Here is a 15,693-nt window from a genome sequence, read left to right as displayed (position 1 = left end):
ATGCAGAAAGACAACATAGCTCCTTCAGGCTCTGCATGAACTTGACGAGCCTTTACTTGTGTTTCTTAAGGTCATATCTGAGGAGCACACTTCAGGTAAATGGCCTTTTTGTACCCACATTTGACATTTTTAGCCAGTTTGTTTTTCTCTGTTAAATATATCAGTCTAGAATTTTAGGTTAATAAAGTATGAAAATAATTTTGCATGTACTTTTCAAGTATAAAGAAAGAAAATGACATTTAATATCTTTATAATTAGAAATTTAAATTCCATTTAATTATAGAAAAGTATTAGTTGAGCACTGTTTTAAAGTGGTAATCCTATATACTTTTTAGTATAGTACGGTGAAGAAGCTACCCCTGTTGGGGGTCAGTTTGTTGAAGACTATAGGAATTGGAGTGTATCACTCTGAAGTTGCTTTGGTGGTACGTACATTGTGCATTTTGTTGCCCCTGGTGACTCTAACACAGTCAAGCACATTGTGAATGAGTCTGTGTCTGCCGCCCTCCTACATCTTGGGACAACCTGGCTGTATAGTGTACTGGAAGTCACCCCCCCACACACACCCACACATCTTGGGACAATCTGGCTATATTGTGTACTGGAAGTCACCCACCCACACACACACACATCTTGGGACAACCTGGCTGTATAGTGTACTGGAAGTCACCCTCCTACATCTTGGGACAGCCTGGTTCCACAGTGTACATCAGGTCTGAAAGAGATATATAGAGACAGTAGGCAAAGTCGGAGAGAAGCCATGTAGCCACCTCCAGAGACAGATGCCCCAGAACCTAGCCTGTAGGACACAAGTCTCACGGAGAAATGGGTTAATTTAAGATATAAGAGCTACCTAGCAATACGCTTAAGCTATTGGCCAAACAGTATTGCAAATAATATAGTTTCTGAGTGATTATTTTGTGGTCTGGGCAGCTGGGAATGAACTAACAGCTTTCCTCAACAGTTACCCTCCTACATCTTGGGGCCACTGAAAGTGGTCTCTGCCTTTTCTCTAGATGCTAACTTTTCTTTTTATTTAAGACATAAGCCTTACCTTGGAAAGACAGGGTCAAAGTGGGCTAATACTTTTTGTTACCATTACCAACATACTCCCATGTCTGCTCTGAGTTTTCTACCTTGCTTTTTTGTAGAAGCCACAACACACCCAACCTTTATTCATGCCTCTTCCTGTCAGAACATTGGACAGCTCCCTGCCTGTTATGCAGGCCACTGCTGAGGGACCAGCCTGGAATTAGAATATTTGATATTCCTTCAAAGTGCATTTTTTTCAAACTACATAATCCTAAGGAAAAAGAAACCAAACTGAAAGTGGTTTTGAAATTCCTTTTTTGTCATCCCAATCTTTATTATTTATGCATGAGATTGGTAAAGAACTTTATAATGATTTTTTATATGTATTTGACATACTTAATACTTACAGACTGTCACTCGCATGACAGAAATGAAGGGAAACCATGGAAAGATAACATGTTATAGAAAATGGGAAAACAATTTACATTTCTAAAATTAAATTGTATAGGATTTATTTCCACTTTAGATAATTGTAAAGACTGTTGCCTGCTTTAACTCCTGTCTGTCTCTGAGAGTTTGACATAAAGGGAAAATACTAAGCCAAATGGTAGACATATATGAATAATCTCTAACACTTTTTATTAAGGAAACCTGAGGAAGAGGTTTTGTTGTGTTGTTAATTTGGTTTTATTGAGACAGATTCTTGTTGTAACCTTTCCTGGCTGTATATTTTTGCTGTCTAAACCAGGCCCTACCTCCAGTTTTGGTAGTTTGTTACCTGTGCTTTCTGATGGCTGAACTTCAGTCCACCACTGTGCCTTTAGAAAGTGCTCTAAAGGAATTTGTGCATTTGTGCTCACCAGGTAAATAAAGGACATGCTAAAGGGAAGGCTATCCACACCCCTCCCTGGTGTGTCTGCTTCTTCTCTTGAGGCACCATGCTTCACCTACTCATGGCATTCTGTAGGATAGCTTAGCTTAGTGGTTGGCATGGCCTTATGTGCTGCCAAGGTTGTGGGCTCATGGTGCCTGTAGAAGGTAGAGAGTTCCTCTTTATTTTTCAGTTATTAATGTATTGGATCACTTTATGTTACTGTTCCATGTGTGGAGAGCAAACATTAACCCTATAGTTGTTTAGGTTATGATCCTTAGGTGACAATGATATTAATTGTTAGGGTCTAATAGAAATGTGTAGTTAGGTCGTAATTTCATAAAATGATAAGTGTGCAGATCAGAAAATATCTGCATCCCATTGCTGAAACTCTTAGACCAATATAGAACTGAAGGCTATATCATATTGGCTGTATTTAGTAAATAACGCAAAGAGTATCTGGATCTATCTCCAACAGTATTAATCAGAACCATACTCTCTAAGTGATTCAGAAGTTGTTATTTCATTTCAGCCATAATGTCAAATAAAAAGCAATGTGGTCCATGGAGATGACCTGTGTTTTCTAAAATTTGATTCTTTTGTTCTGTTAAACCATTAAATAAAGTAAACCTAATTTTCCTTAGATAATCATTATCGGTTTATCTTGAAGAGTGATTTCGGTTTTGAATTGGAGAAAGAAAAGCAGTGTATTCTTGGCATTGTCTATAGAAGACAGTGTTGGGAAATAGGAAGCAGGTTACTTTAATGTTTAATGTGTGTTTTAAAGACGAGTGATGATGTGGGAGTTCCCATGAAGAATCCCAGTAAACATTTTATCGCCTTTATTATATCAAAGTAAATTGATTAAAGTATAACCATGCTTATAACTCTGTCATTCTTAAATTTTGACTCTATGTTTCCCCCCTGCATACCTGAACATTTATATTATGCTGATATAACCCTCGGCTTTTCCACATAAAGAGGTGTTAGCTGGCCTACAGTCATTGGCCTGTGGTAGAGCAATCGTTTACATGTGTTAGATTCCTGCATTTATGAGTAGTGTCAACAGAATAGACATGAATTAAGCTTTGTTCTGTGTTTTTGGGAGAGTTCTTTTTAAGCATCAATGCCCCCTCCACACACATGAAGATAACATAGTTTTAAGGCATGTCTATGTTTTAAACACTTACTGAAATGACAGCTTTCACAGTCCCAAACCCGAAACCCAGGGCCCATCTAGGGTTAGGGTGCTCTCTTCTCTGGGTACTGGAGAGGGATGCAGGAGTCACACAGTTCTAAAACACAAGCCTGAGCATTTTCAGGAAGGCAGTAGATTTCATAATTACTGATTTACTGTCAAGTGCATACCAGGCACCTATAGGACAAAGCAAAACCTTTTACTTTGTAGATGTTGGCATTATTGCTAATATTTTTGAAGTAGAAATAAGAGTTTAGGGGTTCTCTGCCTTATCTTTAATCAGATAGTTTTGTACCAAATATATTCATTTCCTAGCAAGATAGTTGAAAAAGGTACCATTTGAAGATGGCCTGATCAATTAATGGAAAAGGTACAGCCATAGGTCAAAACTCTGTTTTCTCCCATATTTCTTTATTTTGGATGTGTCTTGATAGCATATTGCAAGTTATAATAAAGATCCTATGAAAGTTGCTGTTTTAGGGAGAAATTCTAACAGTCGACACAATGTGAGCTGTTTCTGCCCTGTGCAGACATTGGGGCCATTTACTGCAGCATGTCACTGTCAGATTCAGATCTTTGGGCTCCTATGATCTTCCAGCAAGTCTCCCACAATCACAGTATAGACAGCAAATCTCCCACAGCTGTTCATTAGGGTAATGTTGTACTAAGGCTGCTTGTTCGTTTCCTGGCTGATTGGCAGCTCAGATCCAAAATAATCACACGGAAACTATATTATTTAAATCACTGCTTGGCCCATTAGCTCTAGCTTCTTATATCTTAATTCTTCCCATTTCTATTAATCTGTATATCGCCATGACCCTGTGGCTCACCGAGAAAGGTTCTGTCATCTATCTCCAGCCGGGCTACATGGCTTCTCTCCTAGCTATGCCTTCTTCCTCCCAGCATTCAGTTTAGTTTTTCTCGCCTAGCTAAGTTCTGCCTGGCTATAGGTCTAAAGCATTTTCTTTAATCATTAATTTTCTTTAATCAATAAATCAATTAATTTAATCATTAATACAGCATACAGAGGGGAATCCCACATCACCTTTCTTTTTCTGTTTAAATAAAAAGGAATGTTTTAACTTTAACATAGTAAAATTACTTAAAACAGTTATCAAGCAAGAATTGCAGTTACAGTATTTATATCTATTTTATCTTTTATCATAACTAGGAAAACTATAATTATCAATTCTTTAACTCCCATCAAAAACTCCAGAAGGACATAATATTACCTAAGTAAACAATAAGTTCATTATAAGCAACTTTCAAAACTCTAGAATTGACAGAAATATCTCACTACCTGGACATTCACCCAAAGTTCTTCTGTACCAGTGGGGCATCCATCTTCAACCTAAAGACCCATGGTATCCAGCAGACTTTTCCATGAAGCAGGATATCTTAAAGACAGTTCCACCTATATTGGCAGTTCTTTTGTGTCTAGGATTACTTTTTCAGCTTTTACATGGATTTAGTCTACCATGTTGGCGAACCAATTTGTTGGAAAGGCTGCTTGTTTGTTTCCCAGCCACCCGACTCAGCCCAAAAATAACCACACAGAAACTATATTAATGAAACCACTGCTTGGCCCATTAGCTACAGCTTTTTATTTGCTAACTCTTACATCTTAATTTAACCCATCTCCATTAATCTGTGCATCACTACGAGGTCGTGGCCTACCAGCAAAGTTTCAGTGCATCTGTCTCTGGCAACGGCTCCATGGCTTCTCTCTGACTCTGCCTGCTGTCTCCCAGCATTCAGCCTATTTTTCCCCGCCTAGATAAGTTCTGCCCTGCTATAAATCCAAAACAGTTTTTTATTCATTAATAGTATTCACAGCATTCAGAGGAGAAACCCACAGCAGGGTGACATTCTCAGCTTTATATTTTATCTCTGAACATCAGCATGAAACTTGTACATGTAAAACTAGACTGTAAGTGCTGCTACATATCATAGTATTGCTGTTTGGGCACGTTTGGTGTTCACATGTATATTAGCAACAAACAGCTTGTATTTAAGTTCTGATTAATGAAAAATATCTCATATTGTATTTGGAAAGGGAGCTTCAAAAGGCGACCTCTTCTTCCTGTGTGTGTTATTACTAATAGTCACAGAAGCATTTTTTGCTGTTCATGAGCATATTTATCTTTTAAAGAATAGCCCTTGTCTTTGACAGATATTAGGAGAGGAAATTCTACCATACTTACAAAATTGTTTATTCATGGTTATGTCTGTGCTAATATTAATTTTTAAACTTTCCAGGAAAAGTGAATCTCAGATTAGGAAGCATTGCTTGTACCATGCACTTAAAAAATATTTTATCCTATTCTCTACAAATAATCATACCATAAGTGCACCTATGAAAATTTAAAATTATTTATTATAAATGTAAGCACTGAAGTGTTTATGCATAGATCAATCAAACTGTAATTTCAGGTTTTTATATTCCCCTTGAAACTTATATTTGTAGTTAGTTGGGTATAGAAGATGGGTATGCTTCTTTTCTCACACTGCAGATACCTAAAATGTGAATAGAACATTGCTAATTTTCCAGTTTTGTTTTGTTTTGTTTTTCTCCCTGAACAGGAAGACAGTGACCCTCCCATTCATGAAAGTCTCAGTATAGAAAACACATTGTGGGCAAGCACCATTGTTGCATCAGGTAAGGGGGAAGTTTGCATCGATCTCATAGACAGGATGTTAGTGTTGTCCAGGCATTCTAAAACAGCTTTCCTAAACTTCCCTGTGGGATTTAAGGACTGGAAGCTGAGGAACCAGGAGATAGAGTTGGGAGTCTGTGAAGAGGCCTGGGTTACTATTCCCTCATGGCAGAACAAGGCCAGAAGCATGAGTGTGGTCTATCCATTGTTGTAGAGCAAGGGCCATTTCTCTATGTTGGGCATGTGTTACTTGATGCTCACCAGTGTGCTTTGATGAGGGCTGGGAGACTATTAATAACTTTTGATGGTTCTTACTCACTTTTTGTCCAGTTGACAAAACCTAGAAGAGACTGGGTAATGTAGGAGAGTGAAGGGTTAGATGAAGCCATTCAGGTCAGAAGAGATAGGACTAGCCAGGGCTTTGGAAGCAGGGAAGGTCTGAATGTTGTTTGGGAGAAATTGGAAGACTGTGAACTACTGGTGGTTAAAGAGGAGGTTACTTAAGTTGACAGTTTTGCAAATAAATTTCTGTGGATATGTTGGAAATGCAAAATTTTACCACCTTGTCAGAAGTAGGTTGACATCAATGATGATGATTTTAGGAGGGAATCTCAGAAGTAGTTAATTGACCTTAAGGAAGGTACCAGGCATGAAGCTCAGTGTCAGGGAGCACAAGGAAAAGGATACTAGAGAAGATAGGAGCCTAGGAACACTAAAGGGCACTTAGCAGTTTTGAATAAGATGTCATTTCTTCTTCCATAGTGCTGGAATGATGTGGTAATGGAACCTGTCAATAAACAGCTTTGGTGGATAGGAAAGGCATGAAGAAAAAGGTCCAGTTAATTTTAGCTACACCAAATACCACAAAAAGTACCATGTCTTATGAAAGTATGTGAGCCAAGAGTCTTACAAACATGGTCTAAGAAAGACTTCTCTGAAGAAAAGGTGTTTAAGATTATCAGGTGTGACCAGGTATGGTGGATGACAGGACAACTGTGGGAGTATTTCTGACAAAAGACAGGTGGGAGAAGGACAGTGCTTGAAAGGACACAGTGCCCTGAAGAAGGCTGAGGTCCCTGAGCCTGGCCCCAGGTGTGTGTGTAGGGGGAGAGAGGGATATCAGACAGGAAGGCAGTTCTGTGATCCTTTCTTTAAATGGGTCCTGTTTACACCACAGCCCTAGAGAACTACAGATATTCACATTTGGGGCTAAAATATGAAAATTTTATTATACTATTTCATATTTTACAAATAAGCATGGAGGCAAATTTTGAGAATCTTGAAAGTTTACTTTTATGAATTGTTTGATGTTTTGATACCCACATATATTTGTAAAATTGTAGATAGAGAAGCAGAGATATCTCAGAGTGGAAATGCCAGTTCCTCAGCTCTGAAGACCACAGGTTCGGGGGCTTTGAAGTCACCTTAGAAAGGGGCTCAGAATATCTTTGGAAGCTCTCATCCCCTCTCCAACTTTTGCAACCCCTGCAGTCTGATGAGCCCTGTCCCTGTTCAGTGAGGTGATGCCAGTATTGCTTGAGCTCCTTAGAGTGAAGGATACAACAGAATGCCCCTGTGTGTCAGGCCAGAGCTGTCCAGCATTCACACCAGACTAGAGTACATGTGTTGTCACTGAGCTCAACATCTGTTTATAAGAGAACGTCTGCATTATGGGACATCTAAGCACCTTTGCCCAGAATTTAAATTTTTCTGTCAATAATCATACTTTTTATGGTGTTAAATTGATAGTCATTAAGGGATTAAATATTTCACATTTTGTTCTTTATTTCTGTTTTAAATATGTATTAGACTGTTGACACCAAATCCTAGTATAATATTGATTTGTGGCCTTTCTTCTCGGAGACAGAAGCAACTTGAGCTGAAGGCTTCTGAGACGTCCTGTAGGATTTCCTGGACATAGTTTTTCTGTTTGACTTTCATTTTCAGAATGACCTTGGCGTACAGTAGCTGCTTCTTGGATACTTTTGCAACAGACATTAACATAGGCATCATCATATCTGTCACCTCTCAGCCCTTTCATATTTATTGTCCCTTGTAGTACTGGGTTTGATGGGGTTGACTTTAGAACATCTTAGAGGGTGTTCTAGAGCATTGGTCTCAACCTTCCTACTGCTGTTATACTTTAAAACAGTTCCTCCTATCTTTAAAAACAGGGCCTTAGGAATGTTGCAAATCTAAGACTACCGGAAATAACCTGAGCATTATCTCTCTGTAAGTGATCAGAAGTTTAGAATTCTTTTGACTGAATTTAGGATGGCACCTTTTCAAAATTAGATTATACTTATATCACTTCCCCTTCCCACTCTAAACCCTTGCATATATTCCCCTTCCCTTTCAGATTCATGTCCTTTCTTTAGCTGTTATTGCACATATACACATACGTGTGTGTATTTCTAAGAATTAATACAATTTGTAATTATATCTATTTATTTGTAATTATATCTATTCTCAGTCTGACCATTTGGTGTTGGATACCTAATTGTTGTGCTCTTTCCCGAGGCTGACTTATTTCTTCCACTCTCAGCATTCCTTAATTTCCTGTAGTTCTTTGTCTAGGGTTTAGGCCTTGTGAACCTTCCCAGTACCATGTCTGTTGTTATGTTATCCTTGTTCATGTTGGTGAGACTTCATGGAACTTTTTTTACGCTGTGCTGTCTTTTCTGTATCTCATGGCCTGGCACATAGTAGTCAAGCATTGTGCCACTGCATTGCACCCCTAACCCCAATGTAACTCAGAATGGAGTTATTTCTGGCCTTTTTCTCTGTCATAGAGTTTTAAAAGTTTGGGATTAGCAACTCAAATTACATAAAGCAGTAAGGTGCCAGGTGACCAAAGAGAGACCACCTCATGCTGCTCTGTGCATCAGTGTTCCTATTGACTCAGAGAACATTATTCCTTTAGATCACTGGCTGTCAGCCTTTCTAATGCTGTGACCGTGTAATATAGTTCCTCATGTTGTAGTGACCCCCAACAAAAAAACTATTTCATTGCTACTTCATAACTGTAATTTTGCTCCAGTTTTGATGTGTAATGCAAATACCTGTTTTCTGATGGTCTTTGGTGTCCCCTGTGGAAGGGTTGTTCGACCCCCAGAAAAGGTCAAAACTCATAGGCTGAGAAGCACTGCTTTGAAACGCAAGTCAGGTCCTTACATGGAGTTGCTCTAAACTTAAAAACAAGCCTTCTGAAGCAATGTATGATAATGTATGTGCACAGATTGGATTGTCCAGGATCTCTGCCTCTATATATGCTACTTATACAATGATGTAGCCTACATGCAGATGGGGCTTCCAAAAGTAGTTGAAGTATTATGAAAAATGCAAAAGCTGAGAATAAATATTTTTAAACATTTATAGGCATTTGGTGTAGTTTACTAATACCAAAAAAAAAAAAAGGAAAAAAATAAAGATGTATTTTCTTTTGCTTGACTTCTAATTTACTTTCCTGGTAATTCATTTTTATTATCTAAGTAGCATAGTTATGGCAGCAAATTTTCAGAATAAAGTCTGGTTGTTTTCTGTGTGTAGTTTGATATATTCCTATTCTAGCCATACATAGGTTGCTAAGAATTATTATTTGAGTGGAAAAGGCCACAATCCTGTAGAAAGTCACTCAAATATCAACCAAGAAATACTGTGGTTAATGGTATTTACAGATTAATAATGCTTAAGTGTAGCATGCTTTCTTTTGGAGCCACTAACCAGCCCCAAATCATGACATGGAGGATTATTATTATGAATACTCAGCCTTATGCTTGTCCCACTAGCTCTTTTAATTTAAATTATCCTGTTTCTCTTCATCTGCATTTTGCCTCAGGGCCTTTAACTTTTTAACTTTCTGTCCTACTCCATGTCTGTCTGTCTGACAGCTACCTGCCTGGCTGGCCCCTGTATCTCTCTCCCTTCTTCTCTTCTTTCTCTGTCTAGCCTAGATTCCTCCTTCTACTTGTTCTATCTGCCTTCCAGCCGTGCCTATCTCCTTACTGTTCAGCTATTGGCCATTCACCTGACTGGGCTAACAGCAAATTTTTACATCGTTAAACAAATGCAACATAAATAAGTATAACACATCTTTTCATAGTAAAAGTAAATTATTCTTCAACATAAAGAAATGGAATGCATCTTTACATAGTTAAAATAATATTCTACAACATTTCCCCCTTTTGTCTCAATAAAAGAGTTTTAACTTTAACATAGTAAAACTATATAATAAGAACAGTTATCAAGTAAGAATTACATTTACAATATTCAGTCCATTTGTATTTGGCAAATTCAGAGAAAATACTTCAATTTTTATCCTCTTTTGGTGAGTCCAAATTTTGGACTTAATTTGCCTTCTATCATAAGTAAGGAAAACTGTAACTATAACTATCTAGTGTTCAATACTATCAAAGACCCCAGAAGTATATAATATTAATTACCTAAGTAAACAGGAAGTACTATGCAAGTGACTCCCAAACCATAGAAATGATAGAATCATATGGCTGTCTTGATGATTGCTCTGTAATATTAGAACATCCAACTTTGGTCTATACACTTAGAGTATTTGACGGACTTTTCCTTGAAAGAAGAATTTTGAAGGACTGTTCTGCCTTCTTTTGGTAAAGCTTGGCAGTTCTTTTCCTTTGTGTCCTGTTTGCCCAGTTTGGACAGCATACTATCAGCAGTCAAGACAAGGGCAGTTTCTTTCCCACATTGAAAGCAAACTCTATATGGTGATCTTTGAAACCAATCATTGTTATATGAAGTAGTTTGGTGCTGGTAGGAGCAGAAGTGCCTCACTGTCTCAAAATTTTTCTTACTTTATTTATGGATGCCTGTAGCCAAGATTTTCAGGAGGTCTCCTCCATGAAACCTGACCTCTGTTAACATTGAAGGAGCCCACAGCCTTCATTTCCTATGGAAACAAAAGCATAACCTCTTCCCTAATCCAGTAAATTTTAACTTCCATTTTAAAGTTAAGACATGCATAAGGTATCTAGGCTGGTTTAATTCAACACTCCTTTTACAATCCAGCAGCTGTCTCTCAGCAACTGTTGTTCACTCATCAGCATTCAAAAAAATTCAAAGTCAATACAGCGCCATATAGGATCCAGACTCCATGTGTATATTTCCCATCTTTATGTGGCTTATTCTTTTTATATTACTTCATTCTCTTTAAAAACTTTATTATTTATATGTACTCTTTTTCAACGTCCTGTCTATACCCATTTTCTTTTCCTTTTTAAGTCTATGTGCATCTTTAAGAGAGGTTTTTTTCCAACTAGACCTGTCTTTACTGCATGTCTCTAGCCTTTTCTGACTATATAACCCAAACGTTACTGCTAAGCAGCTTTGTATTAAGGGTTGGCTTCATCCTACCTCGTTCCTGAAAGGTGAACTTTTAGCCCCTTGAGCCTGACCAAGAGCTGCCTTCAAGTGGGTACCCTGTACTGTGCCAGGTGTTTTTACGTATCTTTTTATTTTTACTTAACATGCTGGCTACTCAAGTGATCACTGTATTCCAGAGCCTCTTAAAGGAGTCATTTCCTTTTTTTTTCTTCTTCAGATTTCTCAGGTCCTTCGTAGAAATTTGAGACCAACATTGAAATGACACATATTATAGGCTCTCTTCTGGGCCACCAACCAGCTCCCCAAAACTGACACAGAGGCTTATTATTATGAATGTCTACCTTATTTATGGTTTATTTATGGTTGTCACGCTCGCCCTTATAACTTAAATTAACCAGTTTCTCCTCATCTACATTTTGACTTGGGGCTTTTTACCTTTCTTTCATTCTGTATGTCCAACTGTGTGGCTGGCCTGCTGGGTCTGGACATCCCTGTCTCCTTTTTCCTTATTCTCTTCTCTTTTTTCTCTTTTAAGACTAGATTCCTCTTCCTACTTATTCTCTGCCTGACAGCCTCACCTGTTGCTCTACTGTCTAGCAATTGGCTGTTCATCTTTTTATTAGACTAATCAGGCTCCTTAGGCAAGCAAACAACACATCTTTCATCATTTAATAAATGCAGCATAAACAAATGTAATACACCTTTACATAGTTAAAGTAACCTAAACATAACATTTTCACATAGTTGAAGTAATATTCCCCAACACTTAAGGACATGAGAAGTAGGGAGCAATTGGCTGCAGCCCAAGAACCAGTATGTAGGTGGAGACTCCTGCACACTGCTTATTCACGGCAGTGTTTTGTGTGAACAGAGGAGGTAAGCATTAGAATCCTGTCTAGAGCATGGTGTGAGCTTGATAATTTCTAAAGGCCACAATTTGTGTGCTTTTGACCCAGGTATAAATCTCCTGTGTCTCTTCCTACAACTTTATCCTCCTAGATTCTGTTCCTGTTGTAGATCTCGTGTCTCTCTCCCTTTGTTTCTGATCATAGGTGCTGATCTTGTGTGTCCTTTTTTGAGTCCCTGACCTTGGCCTAATGTTGACTTCTCAAGGCCTGGCCTCTTGTGTGCTCCAGTCAGTATGTACCTGGTGTCTAAATAACAAGTGATTATTTCCTTTGTGCTATTCCCATTTTCCATTCTTGGGCCTGGTGGTAAACCTTCCTTATCAGTGAATATCTGTCAAGACTGGTAGTTAGGTTCTGGTTGGTTACCATGGTCCTGCTGGCTTGTCTTTATATTATTTCCCAGGTTCTGGAAGCCTCACCAATATTTATCTTCTCTTATCTTCCTTTCCCATTCTTCTTTCTATGGGATGTACAATGGTCTTAGTGTACACCATTCTATAGATGCAAACTCATTGTCCAAGAGAGCTGAATGTCTTCTATAGCACTGGACTAATTCAAGCAATTCCAAGTAATTAAAAAAGCATGAGGCTCAGAACAATAATGCACTTAAGCTAATTACACTGAGTAGTCATTTTTAGCAACCATCAAATGAGAAAATACAATGAGAGCCTTTAGCTAATGTTAACAGATTACACAACTCTAACATCAGGAATTGTGTTATATATGCCGTGTTTCTTGTTAGTCTTGCATTTCTTTGTTTAATTTGAATACTGTAAATTACACCAGCCTAGAATCTACATTGTTCAGAATCTGCCTTGGTTTTTAGGACAGAGGTGTAAAGCTTGATGGATCATTCTGAAGGCTTCTTTGACACTTATTTGTTCTGCTGCTGTTAAGTTGCATTGTTTTGCAGTTGTGATTATTCAACAATAATGGCAAGTTTACATTTTGAAGAAGTAAAATTGGTAAATAGGAAGAAAATCTTTATCAGTTTATATTTAAAATTTAATTTTATTCTTTTAATATTGAAACAATTCTTTGATATGAACTTTTATATGTGAAAGTTTCTGATAGTATTACTTCATATAGAACTAATATCCTATACACTAAATCCTATAAGTAAATCTTGTGTAGACTGTAAGTGAATCATGATACAGAGACAACCCTTGTGCTTCTGGGTGAGCTCCATGCCCCTTGTTGGCCAGTCGCTCCTTTCTAGAGCTTGGCTTCTCTGTGATACACAGCCAGGGCTACAAGCTCTGTAGCTTCTGTGCTGTGTACTGCTGCTGTGGACCATGTGGCTCTGCCCTTCCTGGCTTGCTGAAGCAGAAGCTCAAGTTATATCATGTGCCATGTGTTGCTGTTAGTGCTCAGATAGAGCCAAAATGATGGAGCCATATAGTAGCTTGTATTTACTTCATGGGTCCTAACTTATAGTTTGCTAAGTTTCATATGTTAATGCTGCTCCTGGGGTTTATATGTGTTGGGAGTGTTGTTCTTTTGAGGTAGGTTCTTGCTGTGTATTCCAGACTGGCCTTGAGCTTACTAGCTTTTTTCCTTTGCCTCTGAAACAAAACAATTTTTATATAATTGTTAAGAATTATTTTGTTTGGATGTTAATTTCATTAATATATGCATATGTATAAATGTCTTTCTACTTTTATTTTTTGAATATCAAGAGTTTTAAATTTGAAAGACAATTAGGACATAAATGGTACAAATGTGATGTTGAGATCCATGGTTTTAGGTTTGCAGTCTATGTATGTATGCTCTCAGCATTTTAGCATAGACTACCATTTTCTTAAGTTTAAAAAATATTACATCTTCTTTCCCTATTAACTTAGAAAACCAAACTTTTATAGATATCCTTTAAAGAAATGAGTAGCTTCTAAGTCTGAAATCAAATATTTTAAAATTATATTTCTGGTGGGTTTTTGTTTGTTTGCTTAGTTGATATTGTGTTTCTAAGCACATGCTCGCCCAGGACTCCACTGAGAAACATCCTGGTCCTCTGATGTCCTCTGATGATGAACATCTGAAACAGCAGCAGACACCTCCTGGTCTGACACACACAGGAAAATACTCAAGCAGAGGAGCTGGGTCTCCTAGCGCATCGTGGTTTTGAGGTCCAACAGTGTGCTTTTCTGTTAATAAGATAGCCTTTTGATGCCATTTTAACTCGAACTTCTTACTGTTTCTGTAGGCAGTAAGGAAAAGCCATGTCACTTCCATTGTCAGGGAACATGACCATTAATACATTTTTAGTGTTATATACAGGCAAATTTGTATTGTTTAACAAATCATTTCACATCTACGTCCTTTTTAAAAGCTAAGGTTAAGTTTCTTGAACTAACCAAATCAAATAGACTGTTGGATAAATGTGTATAAGCTCAAATGGTATCGTATATTTTCTATCACGACAGTTCATTAGAAAGTATTATCTCTGCTTTCAAGTGTTGCTATAAGGACCACTTTCCTGTTTTTGCAGGTACTGTAATAGGTGTTGTCATTTATACTGGAAAAGAAACTCGAAGTGTAATGAACACATCCAATCCAAAAAATAAGGTAGGCTAGACTAAGGAGTGCCTGCTTTCATCAACTTGCTTTTCCTTTCAGTAAGAAAGTCTATGTAGTCCCGAACAGCTCATTTATGTAGCTTAATATTTAATATGAAAATTAGACTCAGTTGCTGGTGGTGGCAATGAGTCCCTGTGTTTGTGCACATTCTCATCATACATCCTCTGCCTCATCCTAGTTTGATGTGCCTTATATTGGACAGTTAATTCCTGATTTCTCATTTCAAGTTTACTTTGTAGTTTGTGTTCTTTATCTTGATGGTTTATTTTTAAAATACTCTGTTAATCTTTAATATTATTTCTCTTGATAATATTAGTTGTTATATCTGGGTTTGTTTCATTTCAGAAGCATATTGAAAACCTAAAGACTCCTGGTCACCCTCCTAAAATTATCACTTATGCAATCAATATATAAGTTAAATCACGACTAAAATCAGTGTGAATTCTAATATTTACTGTGTGGCTGATTCATTGTTCACAATGAACTCAGTGTGTTCGATAGTACAGTTGAATGAGAAACTCCTTCTTACTGTTCAGTTTATGTTTATTTGAAATATATATAACATATATATTTAAATAAAACTAACAGTTCTCACTTATCCTTGCCTTATTCTGTAGGTTTGTAATAGTGAAAGTTGTTTTTTGCTAGAAAATTTTCTACTAAGCAGTAGAAATGAAATATACCCTTAAAAAGGTGTATACATGTCTGGTATGATAGATATAATCCTCTTCTTCAGTTCAGAACTATTTTCAAAATAATCCTTCAAAAAAAATGGAAACAAACCAAATGTAGTGCCTTATGTCATTAAGTCCACTATTTAGGAAGTTTAGGCAGGCGGAAGATCCTAAGTTTAAAGCCATTCTGGGCTGCATAGTTTGTTTTATAATAAAGACCCTGTCTCAAAACCAAATCAACACAAACAAAACAGGAAAACATCATCAGCCCCAGTGCATGGCCCATCTCCACTACAGCAGATTTACCCCTGTGCATGCTGATGTCAGTGGGGCCTGCCAGAGAATCTCCCCCAGCACTACTGATCAGTTATGAGTCTCCAAGTGTTTGTGTGTGACTCTAAAGATAATAGATAGATAGATAGAT

The 15,693-nt window shown here is 37.5% G+C and overlaps 1 protein-coding gene across 2 annotated transcripts in view; it reads left to right on the top strand.

The window, feature by feature from the left end:
• Window positions 1-15,693, top strand: part of Atp9b (ATPase phospholipid transporting 9B (putative)) — a 204,261-nt gene that overhangs the window by 84,483 nt on the left and 104,085 nt on the right. For both annotated transcript variants that reach the window (XM_005356314.3, XM_005356312.3), the window contains exons 10-11: window positions 5,685-5,760; window positions 14,507-14,583. In XM_005356314.3, the coding sequence (XP_005356371.1) occupies window positions 5,685-5,760; window positions 14,507-14,583 (153 nt within the window). The remainder of the gene's footprint in view (window positions 1-5,684; window positions 5,761-14,506; window positions 14,584-15,693) is intronic.

This window comes from Microtus ochrogaster, chromosome 18, assembly GCF_000317375.1.
Source record: "Microtus ochrogaster isolate Prairie Vole_2 chromosome 18, MicOch1.0, whole genome shotgun sequence".
NCBI lineage: Eukaryota > Metazoa > Chordata > Mammalia > Rodentia > Cricetidae > Microtus > Microtus ochrogaster.
The sequence above is the reverse complement of the archived record's forward strand: the minus strand, read 5'-3'. Positions and strand labels throughout refer to the sequence as shown.